Source organism: Lissotriton vulgaris, chromosome 3_1 (assembly GCF_964263255.1).
Source record: "Lissotriton vulgaris chromosome 3_1, aLisVul1.2, whole genome shotgun sequence".
NCBI lineage: Eukaryota > Metazoa > Chordata > Amphibia > Caudata > Salamandridae > Lissotriton > Lissotriton vulgaris.
Genome location: NC_141689.1, coordinates 84,298,124 through 84,312,971, shown reverse-complemented (window position 1 = coordinate 84,312,971; position 14,848 = coordinate 84,298,124). Strand labels below are relative to the sequence as shown.

Here is a 14,848-nt window from a genome sequence, read left to right as displayed (position 1 = left end):
CAGCAAAGGGTTGGGGTGGCTCACAAAGGTGGCAAGTCTTTGAAGCTTCCCCTTTGTGGACCCTGCGTATCCTAGGGAAGGAGGCTTGGCCCCCTCGTCCCAGGATCTCCATTCTTTCAGACCCCCAAGAGCAGCAGGCTCTCGACCCAGGGGTCCAGAAACATGTCTGGTGGTGGCAACTGGCGAGCAGCCACTCAGCCAGGACACCATGTTTAGGGTCGTTTTTTGTGTGGGGCATCTCTACGATGCCCTCAGAGCATGTTTCATTAAATTCCCACACTGGTATCAGTGTGGGTTTAATGTGCTGAGAAGTTTGAGACCAAACTTCCCAATTCTGAGTAAAGCCATTATGGTGCTGGGAAGTTCATAATGACAAACTCCCATCACCATATACTCTTAATGGCATTACTGCACTTACAATGTCTAAGGATTGGCTTAGAACCTGTAGGGGTACAGGGCTCATGTACCTGTACCCTCACCACTGATATAGTGCACCGAGCAAGAGGATTGGCTGACCTATAGCAGAGCAGTGGGTTGTAGGTATGTCACACAGGGATCTGTGCCATGTCGACTCCTTACTTTGTTCTGCATCAAAAAACACAGCCTGCAATGGCAGTGTGTGCGTGTGTAAAGGCACACGGTCTCTAAGAGTGGCAAAATAAGTGCTGCAGCCTTTAAAAGCCTTCCCTGGCCACAGTGCGCTTGGTACATGTGGAACCATTTACAAGGGACTGATATGTGGACAAAGAGTGCCAAATGGGTTTTCTCTCAATGCAGTTTAGGGAAAGAACATAGGCACTGTGTAACTGTTTAGCAGGAACCCAGGGCATGCTCAGTCAAAGTACATCAGCAGTTTGGCAAAAAACGGGGGTAACATTCAAAAAGAGGGCACTTTCTTACTGGCTTCAGGGTCAGCTCATGGTGGACTCCGGCTTAGAATCACTGGGGAACCTTCGCAGGACCGGTGTGCTGTTTGGACTGCGGGTGTCCGGTGCGGAGGTGGGTCCTGGGGCGATTTTGCAGTTCCTCTTGGCAGAGCTCTGGCTTTAAAGTTGATTTCTTATTGGACAGGTCCGCTGTCCATGGGAGTTCTTGATATTTTTTAGAAGGTGGCAGTCCTCCCAGGGCTCTGGGTGTCCCTGGGCCAGCAGGACGGGTTGACCTTTGTAGCAAGGACTGAAGGCAGCAGTCAGGCTGTTACGGCTAGTGCAGAATCAGTCATTGGTCCTTTCTTGCTAGGGCTGCTCTTTGGCGTACGGGCTTCATAGTTCGCTGGGAAATCTCCTTTCAAGTTCTAGGATTGCCACCTAAATACTAGATTTTGCGGCGTTATAGGAAAGTGACAGCCAGGGACCAATGTGTTTCTTCCCAGGGGTGTTTCCATCCACCGGGTCACTGTAATCTTTTGAAGCACTGTGCTCATCTGGGGGAGGGGTGACACTCCTCTGCCCAGGAATGATGGGCTTTGTTTCTGGCCCGAGGGGCTCTTGACCAAAGGGTCCAGATCATGTGTGGTGGTGGCAGGCTGCCTCAAGCCAGTCAAAGACAACAACGGGGTTGGTATGTTTTCAAGGGGGCGCCTGAAGAGGAGCTGTTTGGTTCCAAACAATCCTGGGATCAGTGAAGGCATCATGGTGCTGGGAAACTCGAGTTGTTGAATTTCCAGCCCATGTACTCTATATGGCTTCCCTGGCACTTCCAATATTAAGTATAGACTTAAATAATGTAGGGGCCTGTCTGCTCATACAGATATGCCCAGACCTGAGAGGCCTAAAAGAGGAGTGACTTACCTATACCTTAGGCAGTGCTGCTTGACATGACACACAGGGAGTGTGCCATGTTGACTGTCGTTTTTCTCTGCATCAAGGCATGCAGGCTACAGTGGCAGTTTGCATTGCCTTAGTGGGAAGCTCCCAAGGGACCCTCTTCAGTCCCAATGCCCTAGGTACCAGGGATACCTTTTACTAGGGATTTGGTACTCTACAAAGTTGCATCAAATTCCAGGCAAAAAGTGTGGGTGTTGGTGGGGTGGGGGTACTTCACCAGAAACACAAGAATTTTTCTTGACACCAAGACCAGGGAGAGGAACTAGTAGGGTCTAATGTAGGTGTTTGTGTATTAAGTACAGAAGCTACCAAAGTAAATAACTGTGAATGATATTCCGGTGAACATCTTAGCGTGTGTGCATAGTTCCACCACGTGAGCTCAGGGCTCACCCTGCGCCGCGGGTCCTGAAGAAAGCCATTTCAATTATCACAGATGGCTGAAACATGTAGACCATCTCGCAAAAAAAACCTCACATTTGCACATTATTAGCTGAGACGTACGAGATCAGTGTCTCACTTGCGTCCACCATATAATGCAATTTTTAACCTTACCACAGGAACCATATATTAAAGGACGAGGTATCCTGTAGGTATTTTTATTTATCACCTTCACAGCAGCCACTTTGCACAAAAAAAAAAAAAAAAAACAGCTCGCTGTAACCAGGCGTCGAAGCACACCTGGGAGGCATTCGGCCTTTCAGGTGGGAACCCGATGATGAAGCATGCCACCAACTAGGTTGGTGGGTGGGGGTTTTTCTAAAAAACCAAATGGTTTCCCTGTTAAGGAGACTTCTAGGCAACAAGTTTTGACTATGCAATAATCAATTCCGAACCTGGAATTTGTAGAGCATGGCCTTATGCTCTTTCTTTTAGTTTAGATATCTATACTCAGGGGAGACAAACAAGCTCTCTTTCTCCTCATTTGTTTTTTGACATCTCTGGCAAGAAGCAGGTTTTGCCTTGTTTTTCGTCCAACTCTGCCCAATATTTTTCTGCTAGTCGCTAGATGACAGCATTGTAGGCAGTGAAGTAGATTAATGGGGATGGTTTTGAGGTCTGGCAATTCATCATCCATTAGCCCTCAGACGCTGAACATGTGGTTGTTGTACAGATCCTAGTCACCCTCCTTGGAAGTGTACAGCCCTAACAGGGTTAGTGCACCCTGTTAGGGCCTCTAATTCTTGTTTTCTTCCAAGCAGTGCTTCAATTTCGACCTCAAGAATCTTTTTCCTTTTGACACAAAGTCTTTTGTTCATCGCCAATGGTGAATATCCTCTATCTGGTTGTCGAGGTTTTCTCTCCTGTGCTCACAATCATTTTTGGCATCAAAGCCGGTTTTGAGGGCCTGCCATCATCGGTTATCTTCTGTTTGGACCCATGAGACTGGAGCGGAATCTGCCCCCAGACTGTGCCATGGCGTAGTAAGCCCACCTTCTTCTACCTTGATCTGGGGGTCTTTGGTTGCAACTCTGGGTAGGCATTGCAGTCCTCCGTTGGTGGTGGAGGTTACACACCTCGTGACTGTCCTTCACAAATTTGCGGTGGCACTTCAGAAAGAAATGGAAAGGAAGAGGGATGTGACCCACAACAACTGTACATTCTTCGGCCCACGTGGTGGGTTCCCCACATGTGTTCTTTTGAGAAACAAAGCAAATAAAAACACATCCGGTGTTTATCAATGACTTCCCTGGGTTTGCAATGCCATTCTCTTTACCGGTGACTTAACTTCTGTGCTTTGCTCTGTGGAGAAAGTCCATTTTCTTCTCCATGGACCTGGAGCTCGTGTCTATGCATACAAACTTCAAAACAGAAAAAAATTATCTTAACGCACAGAGGCTTCTATGAGCTGCGTCTGAAATGATCAAAGTTAGACCAGTTGCTAAATGGTTGATGTTTAAGATGAAAAACACAAAAGAAGGTAAAGGACAGCATTTCAGACCCAACCACTAGATGGCGGAATAATGCACAGAATGTGAATCAATAAATGATTCAAGCTGCAAAACAGAATTCACAGGATAAAGAACTGCTTTATAGTGAGCCCACTTTTCCCCAAAAATCAATGAAGCCTACACAATAAATATTTACCTGTAACACAAAGGACTCATTGAACGAGATTGATGACTGTAGCCCTGTGAGTGCGCATGCTCAGATGGTTTAGGGATATAATCATCAAGGCCAAGAAGTCTCAATGGATCTACTTGGTCCACAACATCCATCTCCATTCTGTTCAAAAAAGAAAATGTGGAGGTCTGTAGATTATCTTAGGACCTTAAGGCAACAAATTGTTAAAGCAGCAAATAGGTGTGCGTTTAATGTTAGTGTTTTTTTTTTATGTCATATCTTTGCACATCAATGTTATTATGGAAAGGAGAGTCTTGATTTGGTTATCCAGGGTGTGCATAGGACAAATCTAATGAAATTGCAATTGATTTAATAGCCTTTCCAAATCCTGGCCATAATATTGAATATAATACTGAATATCATCATCAAACTGTATAGAAAATGTTAAACAAGTGCACAATAAATATTTATGAGCATTAGATAAAAACAACAAGCAATGTTCCCTTACAAAATAACTGCATACCATTCAAACAAATGCTAAGGTATTAAAACATTCATAACTACGAATTGCCATATCTGCACACTGGTTTACAGAGGTACAAGGGAACCCAGTAGGTAATTAAGGACCTTGGGTAGCAACTTGAGTAACAGTGGTCCTTAAAAAGACTTCTAGGAACATTTGGATAAAATATAGCATGCAATGAGTCCTATATTCATTAATGTGCAGCCGGACAAAAATGTAATCAATTAAGTGTATACAAAAGTATTCAAAACAGCAAACAATACAGTGGGACACAATCCTGCATCCAGTACACAAGAAAATAACGTAGGTGCACCTCGGGTTCTCTACTCCAGGGCGGTTTGATGCAGGGGTATCTTTTGAGGTCGGATTTCATATTACCTGCCACTCGCGGTTGGGGGGGTATCCATGCAGGCGGCCTCGGGGAGTCCTGGAGGGGTCAACCCACAGTGGACTCGGAAGCGCTGGGGGGGACTCGCTGGGACAGGTGGGCCACTCGAACTTAGGCCGTAGGCGGGTGCAGTGATTGTTCCAGGAGTCTGGTTTCTATTTCCTCAGCAGGCTTGGAGTCTCTCTTTGGTGTTTCTTCTTAACAGAGCTGATGTTCACAGGAGATTCGGTCTTTGTTGAAGGCAGTCAGTCCTCCCAGGGGTCCTGGAGGTCACTGGCTGCAGGGCAAGACAATTTTTGGCGCAGGATTTCTGGAAACTGCAGACGAGCTGGTATGGCTGGGGCCAAGTCAGTTCATCCTTCTTCTTAGGTGGCAAGAATCTGCTTTCTTGGATTAGGGCTGCCCCCTAATCCTGCAATGTAGGGGTCAGTAGCCAATGGGCTTCTGACCTTAGGGTGACTACACCCTTGGTGTGCTCACTCCACGTGGGGGGTGGGGGAGTTGGAGCACAATCCCTAATCCTGATTGGGGAGTGCCTGCCATCTGCAAGATGGGGGCATGAAAGAGTGGGCTTCACCTAGACTCCCCCACCTGAGGGGTGGAGTTGGCAGAGGTGGGCACACCTTCTGGGCTGGCTATCTTATCCAGTCTGCCTTCCCGCCGAAAAGGAGGGGAGACAGGAAGGGGGCCTGCTCCTAATAGCACGAGAGGCTGGGGGTCACATTACAAAGGCTCTTCCTCCTGGCCTGGGGGAGTTAACACCTCTGCCCAGGAAAGGCTTTGTTTCTGGGCTCACGGAGCACAGGCTCCCACCCTAGGGGTCCAGAAACATGTCTCGTGGTGGCAGGCTGGTGTGTACCAGTCAGGGACCCCACCAGAGGCTGGTCGTTTTTCTGTGTGCATTTTTCATTAAATCTCACACTGGCATAAGTGTGGTTTTAATGTGCTGAGAAGTTTGATACCAAACGTCTCAGTTTTAGTGTAGCCATTATGGTGCCATGGAGTTCGTAATGACAAGCTCCCAGCACCATATACTTTTAACGGCAGCACTGCACTTACAATGTCTAAGAATGGACTTGGACACTGTAAGGGTACTGTAGGGGTACAGGGATCATGCACCTGGACCCTCACCACTGGCATAGGGCACCCAGCTAGAGGGGTGAGTGATCCATGCCAGGGCAGTGGGTTGTAGGCATGGCACACAAGGATGTGTGCCATGTCAGCTCTTCACTTTGTTCTGTACCAAAACATGCAGCCTGCAAAGTCAGTGTACATGTGTAAAGGTACTCTAAGGGTGGCACAATACGTGCTTCAGCCCTTAGAGGTCTTCCTTGGTCACAGTGCCCTGGGTACCTGAGGTATCATTTACTTGGGGCTGACCTGTAGCCAGAGATGCCAATTCGGGTAGTTTTGGGGAAAGAACACAGGCCCTAGGAACCTGATTGGCAGGGACCTAGGGCACATCAAGTGAAAGTGCAACAGTAGTCTGGCAAAAGTGTGTGTGTGTGGGGGGGGCACGGGGGTTACTGCAACAGAAACCCACTTTCCTACAGTGGAGCATTGACAGGTTCGGGTGGAGAACCTTTCCCTGCCGCTGCCACAGAAGATCCTCCTGAGGGACAGCTTGATCGGAGGATGAATAGCCAAGCTCAACAGCTCGGATACCAAAATGTTTGATCCCAGTCCGAAGCCACATGAATGACTTGGGCTAAGTCGTTCCTGATCTTCTTGAGAACTCTGGGCAGGAGTGGTATGAGCTGAAAGGGGTACAGGCAGCCTGAGCTCCGCTACAGACAAAAAGCGTCTACGAGAGAGAACCACCTTGGTAATTCCAGCGTGCATAACTGCTGACATTGCGTGTTCTTGAAGGTGGTGAAACAGATTTAACCAAGGCTTTCCCCACTGCTGCTAGGCATTATCAGCGGAGTTCCTCTGCCCTGGCGTTCAGAGAGCCTGCCAGATGTTAAAACCATCAGGAAAATGTCCTACAATTCAAGCCAGGTCCAGAGATGGAGAGTCTCTTGACAAAGGGTCCACGACCCTATCCCGCCCTGTTTGTTGCAGTACCACACGGCGGTGGTGTTGTCCGTGACCACCTACACTTGCCTTCCCTTGATGGCAGGCAGAAAGGTTTTTAATGCCAGAAGGATCGCCAAGAACTTTAGTAGGTTGATGTGGAGTCCAGAATGCTGCTACTGTCAGATCTGGTTGGGGAAGCGAGAGAAGTTTGCCACTGACCCATACGCCATCTATCAACCATCACTGCAGTTCCCTCCGAGATCAAGACCATGTCTGAGCGCTAACTGGAACTTCGGGTCCCAATGCAGAGCCCACATATGCCAGCTGGCATGCGTCACAAGCAGCAGGCCATGAGGCCTAGCAGATTCAGAGTCATTCTCAATTAAATCCAGGATAGAGGCTGAAACACTGGTATCATAGCCCAAACATCTTGGATTTGCCGTTCGAGAGGATAAGCCAGAAACTGCACTGTGTACAGAAGAGCTCCACTGGAAGGGATTGTCTGATAATGAGTCAGGGGTGACTTCGGCACGTTGATAGTAAACCCCAGCGAATGCAGGAAGTTCGATGTACACAGGAGATGGGATACGACAGCCTAGAGCGAGCCCGCCTTCAACAGCCAGCCGTTGAGATAGGGGCAAGACTAGCACTCCGATCGCAGATAAGATGCAACCACTGTCATCCCCTTGGTGAACATTCAAGGGTTGGATTGGACTGGCCTGACCTCTGGCTGCCCGACGCAAGAGGTCTGGGGGTACTGCGTCCTCAGCCACATGGAGGCTGGAAAGCTTGTGCACAATGGTAGTTTGGCAGGTACAGTGGTGACTAGAAGCCCTTTCCATGGCCACGAAAGTACCAAGGTGCAGATTTGGGGTGGCGAGGAGCCATGAAAAGGCCCAAGGACCTGGCTGTAGTCCTGCTGTTCTTAAAGCGCCCCAGTGCTAATTTTGCCACATCTCCAAAGAGGCAGGAGCCATCAAAGGGCATATCCATAAGCAATTCTTGTACATCCTTAGAAAAAGTCAGTTGTCCTTTGCCAGGCGTGGCGTCGTAAGGTCACCGTTGATGAAAACCACTATGCCCAGCGAGTTGCTGGTATCCAGTCCACATCGGATCGTGAACTTGGCTACATCTCTCCCATCAGCAACAGCCTGGAAGAGGACTGGCCGGTCCTCCTATTGGACAGTTGGCAGCGCTTGCACAACCGTATTTCACAGAGCATGGGAGTAGAGGCTAAAAAGGCATGCAGCGTTCACAGGCTGCAGTACCAGGCTAGTAGAAGAAAACCTTTTCCCCCAAGGTGTCCAGCCTCTTGGATTCCCTGTCCGGGGGTGCGGCAGGGAATGCACCATGGGTTTAGAGGTTTGGACTACCAAGCTCTCTGGATAAGGGTGTTGTGTGAAGAAGTTGGGGTCCCCTTGAGTAGGGCAGTGGTGGCAGGCAGTCGTCCTGTCCACAGGAGCTCCCATGCTGAGTTTTGCCCAGGTCGGAAGCAGGATGTCTGTAAGGGCCTCATTAAAAAGGTTTTTGAAGGGACCACTCCACGCTGAAGCACCCCTTTAAGACGTTAGTCTTGACCTCCACCAAAGGCAAGCTAAGGTGCAGGACCTCGGCCGCCCTCACCACCACCACTGTAAATGAAGCTACCTTATCTGCAGCCACAAGGGGGGGAAGCATTTAAGTATCCAAGTGTCCAGTCCACTGACCTCCGCCAGGTCCATTGACCAGTCCATCAGGGGATCTAAAGCTGGTATTCCTAAGGGTTTAGCAACACTCCCAATTATTTCCTAATTCAAGCCCATAGGAATAGGGCTTTGATTCCTGCCATGAAGGCATGGCTCCAGTCGTCGTTGGGTGGCGCCCCTCCAGCTCAGTGTCAGAGTCAGGGATCAGAAAGGGGACTGCGCCAACGGAGGGAATCAGCAGCACTGGGAGCGTCTGCACCGGGAAAGGTCGAGGTGGTAGGAATTGTGCCGGCCCAGATCCATCTGTGGATATAAGGGTCAAGACTAGCACCAGAGAAGCTAGCGTGGATCCTGTAGGGGGCCGTACTGACACCGCTGGGCCGAAGGTGCCGGCGGGAATGGGCCGCTCAAATGAGGTGCATAGCCTCAAGACTCGTTACGTTGAGTGGGGGTCCCTCTGGCTCCCAAAAACGAAGGGAAGCACAGAGTCGACCCAGGGGCTGGCTCATCAGCAGAGCCGGACCTTGAATGTCGACGCTCTCTTGTCTCAGCGGCTGACGAACGAGGTGAAGCCGAGGACCTCCTTGACTTTTTTTCTTTTTTATTGGGACTTACCAAAGTAGCTTGACAACATGGAGTGCAATGAGGATCGTGAATGTCACAACCAATCCTGGGACTTCCCTCTTGAGCAGGATCGAGAGAGTTGCAGCGTCCCTTGTCAGGCGGCAAGGAGCTGGAGGGGCCACTCCCTTAAGGTTCTGAGGTGGATGCTGTGGCAATAGGCTCAAGTCTTCACATCGTGGTTGCATTCCAAGCACCAGAGGCATACAAGGTGTGGTTTAGTAACTGACATCTGTCGTTGACCAGAGCTGCAGGGCTTGAAGTAGGGTTTCCTAGTGGCCATCCATGCCACACCAGGAGGAGAACTCACACAAAAGCTTTGACAAAATGTCAAAAACATACAATCAAAAGGTCACTGAAGGTGTAGCTCTCCCCGGATCTATGCTGACTGATCGACGATACATACCGGCGTGCAGGGATACTGCTCCGAAAAACACTCTGGATCCAGTCTGAAGCCTGGGGATAATGTAAAGGTAAGGAATCTGCATCTTAGAAGTCTATCAGATTAGTGATATCAACCGCTTCTTAAAGAGAGGCTGTTTTTCAGCAGAAGACCATAAAAAGTAATATTCTGATGTTCAGAGATACCATAATGCATCAGCAGTTAGTCAGTTAAATGAACAAAGGAGATCGCAATAAACAGCTACTTAGACCATAACGGTACAGGTTTCGTTACTGGGTTTTCACACAACTTACCTGAGTTTAAAAAAAAAAAAAAAATGTAAGTGGCACAGAGGATGGAGAAAATACCAGCAATATTGCAGGCATTTCACCCTTATTACTGTTTCCTTCACGAATCAATAGAACAACATGGTACACCGTACTGATTTGTTCACAGCATGTCAACAACGAAGTATGTCAGCAACATGGATGCAGAAAATAAGACCTGGACATTTACTTACTTATTTGGAAAAACACACTGTTAAAAGAAAAGAAGGTTCTTGGTGCTAGCGGTAATAAGGTGCCCAGCTAATCTACAAAAAGGGCTTAACAAAATAATGTATTAAGAACTAGCAGCAGAGATGGTGATGAAGGTACAGAAAGCATAATTAAACCATTAGGCGGGAAAATATACATTTCCAAAACCATACTATACACAAGACGGCTAAACTCTCCTCAACGTTTTAGGTTGAAAGGTCCAGAACTGTACTATAAATTATTAAACCACATTCAAAACTACCAACTGCATTTTTTAATACCAATTATGGAAGGAGAATGAAGGAACCACCAGCAAATATTTGTGACATTTGCCTTTATTTTAGTTGGTTCAATGAAGCCGGGGAGCTTGCTTCACAACAGTACAGCAAATTATTCAAAACTACCTCCCTTAACTGAAGACACTTTAAAGAACACTACACCACAACACAGTATATAGTCCACTTACCCTCTCCTAGCCAAGCACACCCTGCCTAGATTCACAACTGAATAACTGCCTTTGCATCTGTACAAATACCACAAACATACATGCGTACTACAGAACAACAATAGTACAGATGAGAAGGTAAGCCTATCTCCCACTTTCACGAATGATGAAAATAGATCATACCGAATGTACAGGAAAAAGGCTTCTGGAGTCTGTTGGGGAGAGTTCATCATAGACTGCAACAAGGTGCTAGCTTGAACAAGGTTTGAAGCAGGCTTCCTCGTATTTATTATCCCCTTAAGTTCCCACCTTTAGTGGCCAATGAGGACAGACTTTTCCTGTATGGGTCTCAACTTCGGGATACTCAGCCATTGGATACATGTAAAGCTTCATCTCCACTGGCCTTTCGAAGAGCTGTGAAAGCCTACTATTTTGACAAATCACCTGTGCTCAAACATTTTACCAAACCCCACCACTTATCCTACTTCAGCTGAAGCTCTGCTACTTCCTGTAATTCACAGTGCCGGATCAGAGTTTGGAAACTGTTCAAAAGTAGTTGACAAATTATCGGCTTTAAATGCACTGCTGCCCACTTCCACTCCATGACCGCTCTATCCGACTGTCGACAATGCTAACCCTATTTTGGTTGAATTGGGATCCCTCTTCTGCTGGGCTGCGCTCTTCAACTCAATCCCTGCTGAAGGAAGTGGCCACCTGGACAAGTTACAGTCAATTGTGTATTTCTAGTTCAGTCCAACAAAGTCAAATAAGTACAATCTGATATTCTTAATCATACCTGATAAATGTAGACTATGGCAATAATGCAACAATGGATTTATAAGTGCTAGTAGACCCCCAAAAACAGGACAGTAGAAGAACCAAGATGCAGCACTGAAGCACTCATCCTTCCAGAGTGCAGCATGCCTCAACACAAACAGAAATGGCTGGGTTCTATTCAGGTTGCCAAGAGCTAAAACAAGTCTTTCATTCCAGACCAACATTTCATACTATCAACCTTCTATCAATTCCAATCCAAGTGGAGGACACATGTTCTACAACTACTTACAATTTATCACAAACCCCTCCAAGAACAAGTAACAAACTTGACGTATCTTCACGCCTCATGTTGAAAAACAAAAGTATCTGGATACCTTCTTTAAATTTACCAGGGATGAGGAGATATTTCATAAATGTGACAAGACTGACCAAATGACATGTTACTCAAGTCTCTATGTTGAGCTGTTGTGTGTGTGGTAGGGTTTTATAAGCAGAACATACATGCCACATCCAAGCTAGGCCTCATTGTATACCAACATGAGTACACTTCTGCATTAAGAATGTGCATGTGGCAGGCTACGGGCCTAGAAATAAATTAAATGATTGAACAGAAATGCAAACACATATACACAGCTGCCATATTGGTATCCTCTATTCCATTCTTGGCATTTTTCATTTTAAATGCAGAGAAAGAAACACTCTGTTCTCAGGACTGCTGTTGTAATCAGAATACAAGATCATCTTATCTTGGTCAGATTTGACCTTTAAGGAAGCAGAGTCAGTTACAATGCTTACCTTTCGGACGCTTCTGCAAAAGAGACATTGTTAATGTACTGAAGTAGCAATATGAGAGCTGAGCAATAGTTTCTCCTCCCCAAGGGGATGCATTGGGAGCTAATTTATCAAGAAATAAAATAATCTGGAGTGTCAAACATTTCTTGTGTTTGCTCTGACCTTTGATAATTATATGCAATAATTATTATAACTCTGACACACATGACCTGTAGATAAATAATGCAAAATTAATGACAGATCATAGTAAAATAACAGTCAGTGTGTGTCTTTTTGGAACCTAGGATGGGCTCCTTAGATAATAACCCCTGCTGATGAGCAATCCTTTTAAAAAGGTTTGACTCATAACACTGCCTATCTAATAGAACATATATCGTTAGAGAGATGAATGACATCCACGTCACTTCTGCTTTTCTCGCAAAGGGATGTTAAGTGGGAGATCTACTAGGTGAGTAACCCTAAAATTGTAGGGAAAATGACAGAGCTTACCTGAATGCGGGACTCCGAGAACTGGAATCAAACGCCCGGTGTGCAGACACTGACCTCTCAGGAGGTATGTTGGGTGCTTGTATCTCACTGCTGTAAATACATTAAAAAAATGCTTACAGATTACCTTAATCCAGCTGCATTCTTCTAATGTGTGACCAAATATCTGCAGAATTGCTAAAGAAAAATGCCTTTTGCAGAGGTGCTTTTCGCAAATGGGAAAGGTTAGTGTGACAATGAGAATCTTTTTTTTGTGTGGAATATATTTTTATTTTCAAAACTGAACCAAGTCTGTGCATAAAATCTCCACAAAACATGGTCCCGAATCAGTGCATACATTTCCCCACCCGTACCAGATGTTCTCTAGCCCCTTCCCTAGGGGTCATATATACCAGTATTTCCTGCATCTGCCAATACACAGCGATCTTATTTCTACAGACAATGAGAATCTTAAACCGGAATATTGCATCACACAATTAATATATTTAACTTGTTTAGATGATACACATATGTATATATTTTTTAGATTTTATTTTAGATATTGGTTCAGATCAGCATAGACCCAACAACAGGATTCTTTAGAGCTATAGAACCTGAATTTTTAGTGGACAAGGCCAATGCGTAAATGGGGACAGTTAAATTAATTAGTTTATATGGTCGATTTGGGGGAGAGCTACATTTTCAGCTATTCCCAGAATTTCAGAAGACTTGGTTTAGATCGTAGCTGCATTAACGGAGATTGCCAATATTTAGCAGCCACCACTAGGCAGGCTCTGCCGTTAACCATCTTTATTTGCCACATTTAGGAATCTTAAACCTTTCTAGTTAGCTGATGAATGTCAGGAAGCCGCTGGGACAGTACCACTAGAATCTGGAATGAAGATGAAACTAAAGGCATATAAACTGCTTTATGAACCAAGCACATGGACCTAAACAAAATTTGTTGTGTCGTAGGCAACCAGTGAAAACGTATAAAGGAGCAGAAACATGCTCTTGAGTTTTAAGACCCCAAAAAATTCTGACAGCACAATTCTGAATCAGTTGCCAGGCCCTTATTAGAGAAGCAGAATGCTCAATTTATCTCGAGTTGCAATAGTCCAATCAAGATGAATTAAAAACATTACATATTTGTAACTTAAGGGGCAGGGTGCCCAAATAGGGAAAACACTTTAGAAAATGAAGCTGGAAGAAACATAGCTTTGATACAATAAAAATTTGCTCATGGAAAAGATGGAGAACGGTCTTAATTTAATGCCCAGGTTTCTTACAATGGAAACCAGGGATAGAATAGTCATCTGAATATATGGGAAAAAGAACAAATAACAAAAAAGTAGAAGTAATGGAGAGCTGCAGAATTTGAGTCTGTTCCCCATTTAAGCTGGTTAGCAGTCATCCAAATATTACCTTAGAAAGAAATTCATGCAACTGGATGCCCAATTAGGATCATGAAAAAGGGCCTCCACTTTTGCAGGCAAATGCTGGCTGACACCTGGGTTGGACACTTCCTTCGTTCCTCCAAACAAGCAGGCTCCAATCGCAGTGCGATTCTTTAGAACACTAAAATCCAGCTGAAGTGTCAAATCATCTTTGACAAGCATGCGGGGGTTTTACATATAACATTTAGGGTGTACTTCAAGGGGCAAGGAAGGACACCAAAACAATTCTTGTGTATCCACCGACTGGTTACTGGAAATCCATGCTTTGTTCTACCAGACTTCTGTCTCTAGGTTTATTGGGGGCCCCAGGACTACCACAAACTGAATGTAGCTTTGGGTGTGGTAGGACATTAGGATTAGGAAGGAGTACATGCCCCACAAATACTCCCAGCCATCATAGTCCAAATTGTTCTGACCAAAGACTTCTGCCACCTTCAAAATAGCTAAAGAGGGTAGGGCTGGTCCCAGGAATTTTTACCCTATTGATTAGGGAGTGCCCATGAGACATTCCACCTAGTAGTTTGTGCCAGGTATAAATGTGGAATCTTGAAGCACCAACTTCAAATGACTTATGGACCCGAGGGAGATCAGCAATGGGCTGAGCATGCTGTCTACGACCTAAGAAGAGCCCTGAAATGGCTGGACCTATTCTCCCTCTTTCGTACCCAGGAAAAAGATGTGGACTCTAAGGGTCAGAACTCCTACTGTAGCTTGTTGTTTCCCTGCAGCTTTAGAAGGCCTTTTTCTGCTACTGCCTAGCTGACCAGCAGCAAATGGACCTATACTGGACCCTGCTGTTTGGCCTCTGACACCATGCAAGTTTTGAAGAGCCATTCCGGAGGTCCTGCAGGGCTTTATAAATGTACACCTG

The 14,848-nt window shown here is 46.0% G+C and overlaps 1 protein-coding gene across 2 annotated transcripts in view; it reads right to left on the bottom strand.

The window, feature by feature from the left end:
• Positions 1 to 14,848, bottom strand: part of LOC147725998 (uncharacterized) — a 162,212-nt gene that overhangs the window by 76,701 nt on the left and 70,663 nt on the right. For both annotated transcript variants that reach the window (XM_086960112.1, XM_086960113.1), the window contains exons 5-6: positions 12,545 to 12,634; positions 3,912 to 4,049 (exon numbers count right to left, since the gene is read on the bottom strand). In XM_086960112.1, coding sequence (XP_086816238.1) covers positions 3,912 to 4,049; positions 12,545 to 12,634 — 228 coding nt within the window. The remainder of the gene's footprint in view (positions 1 to 3,911; positions 4,050 to 12,544; positions 12,635 to 14,848) is intronic.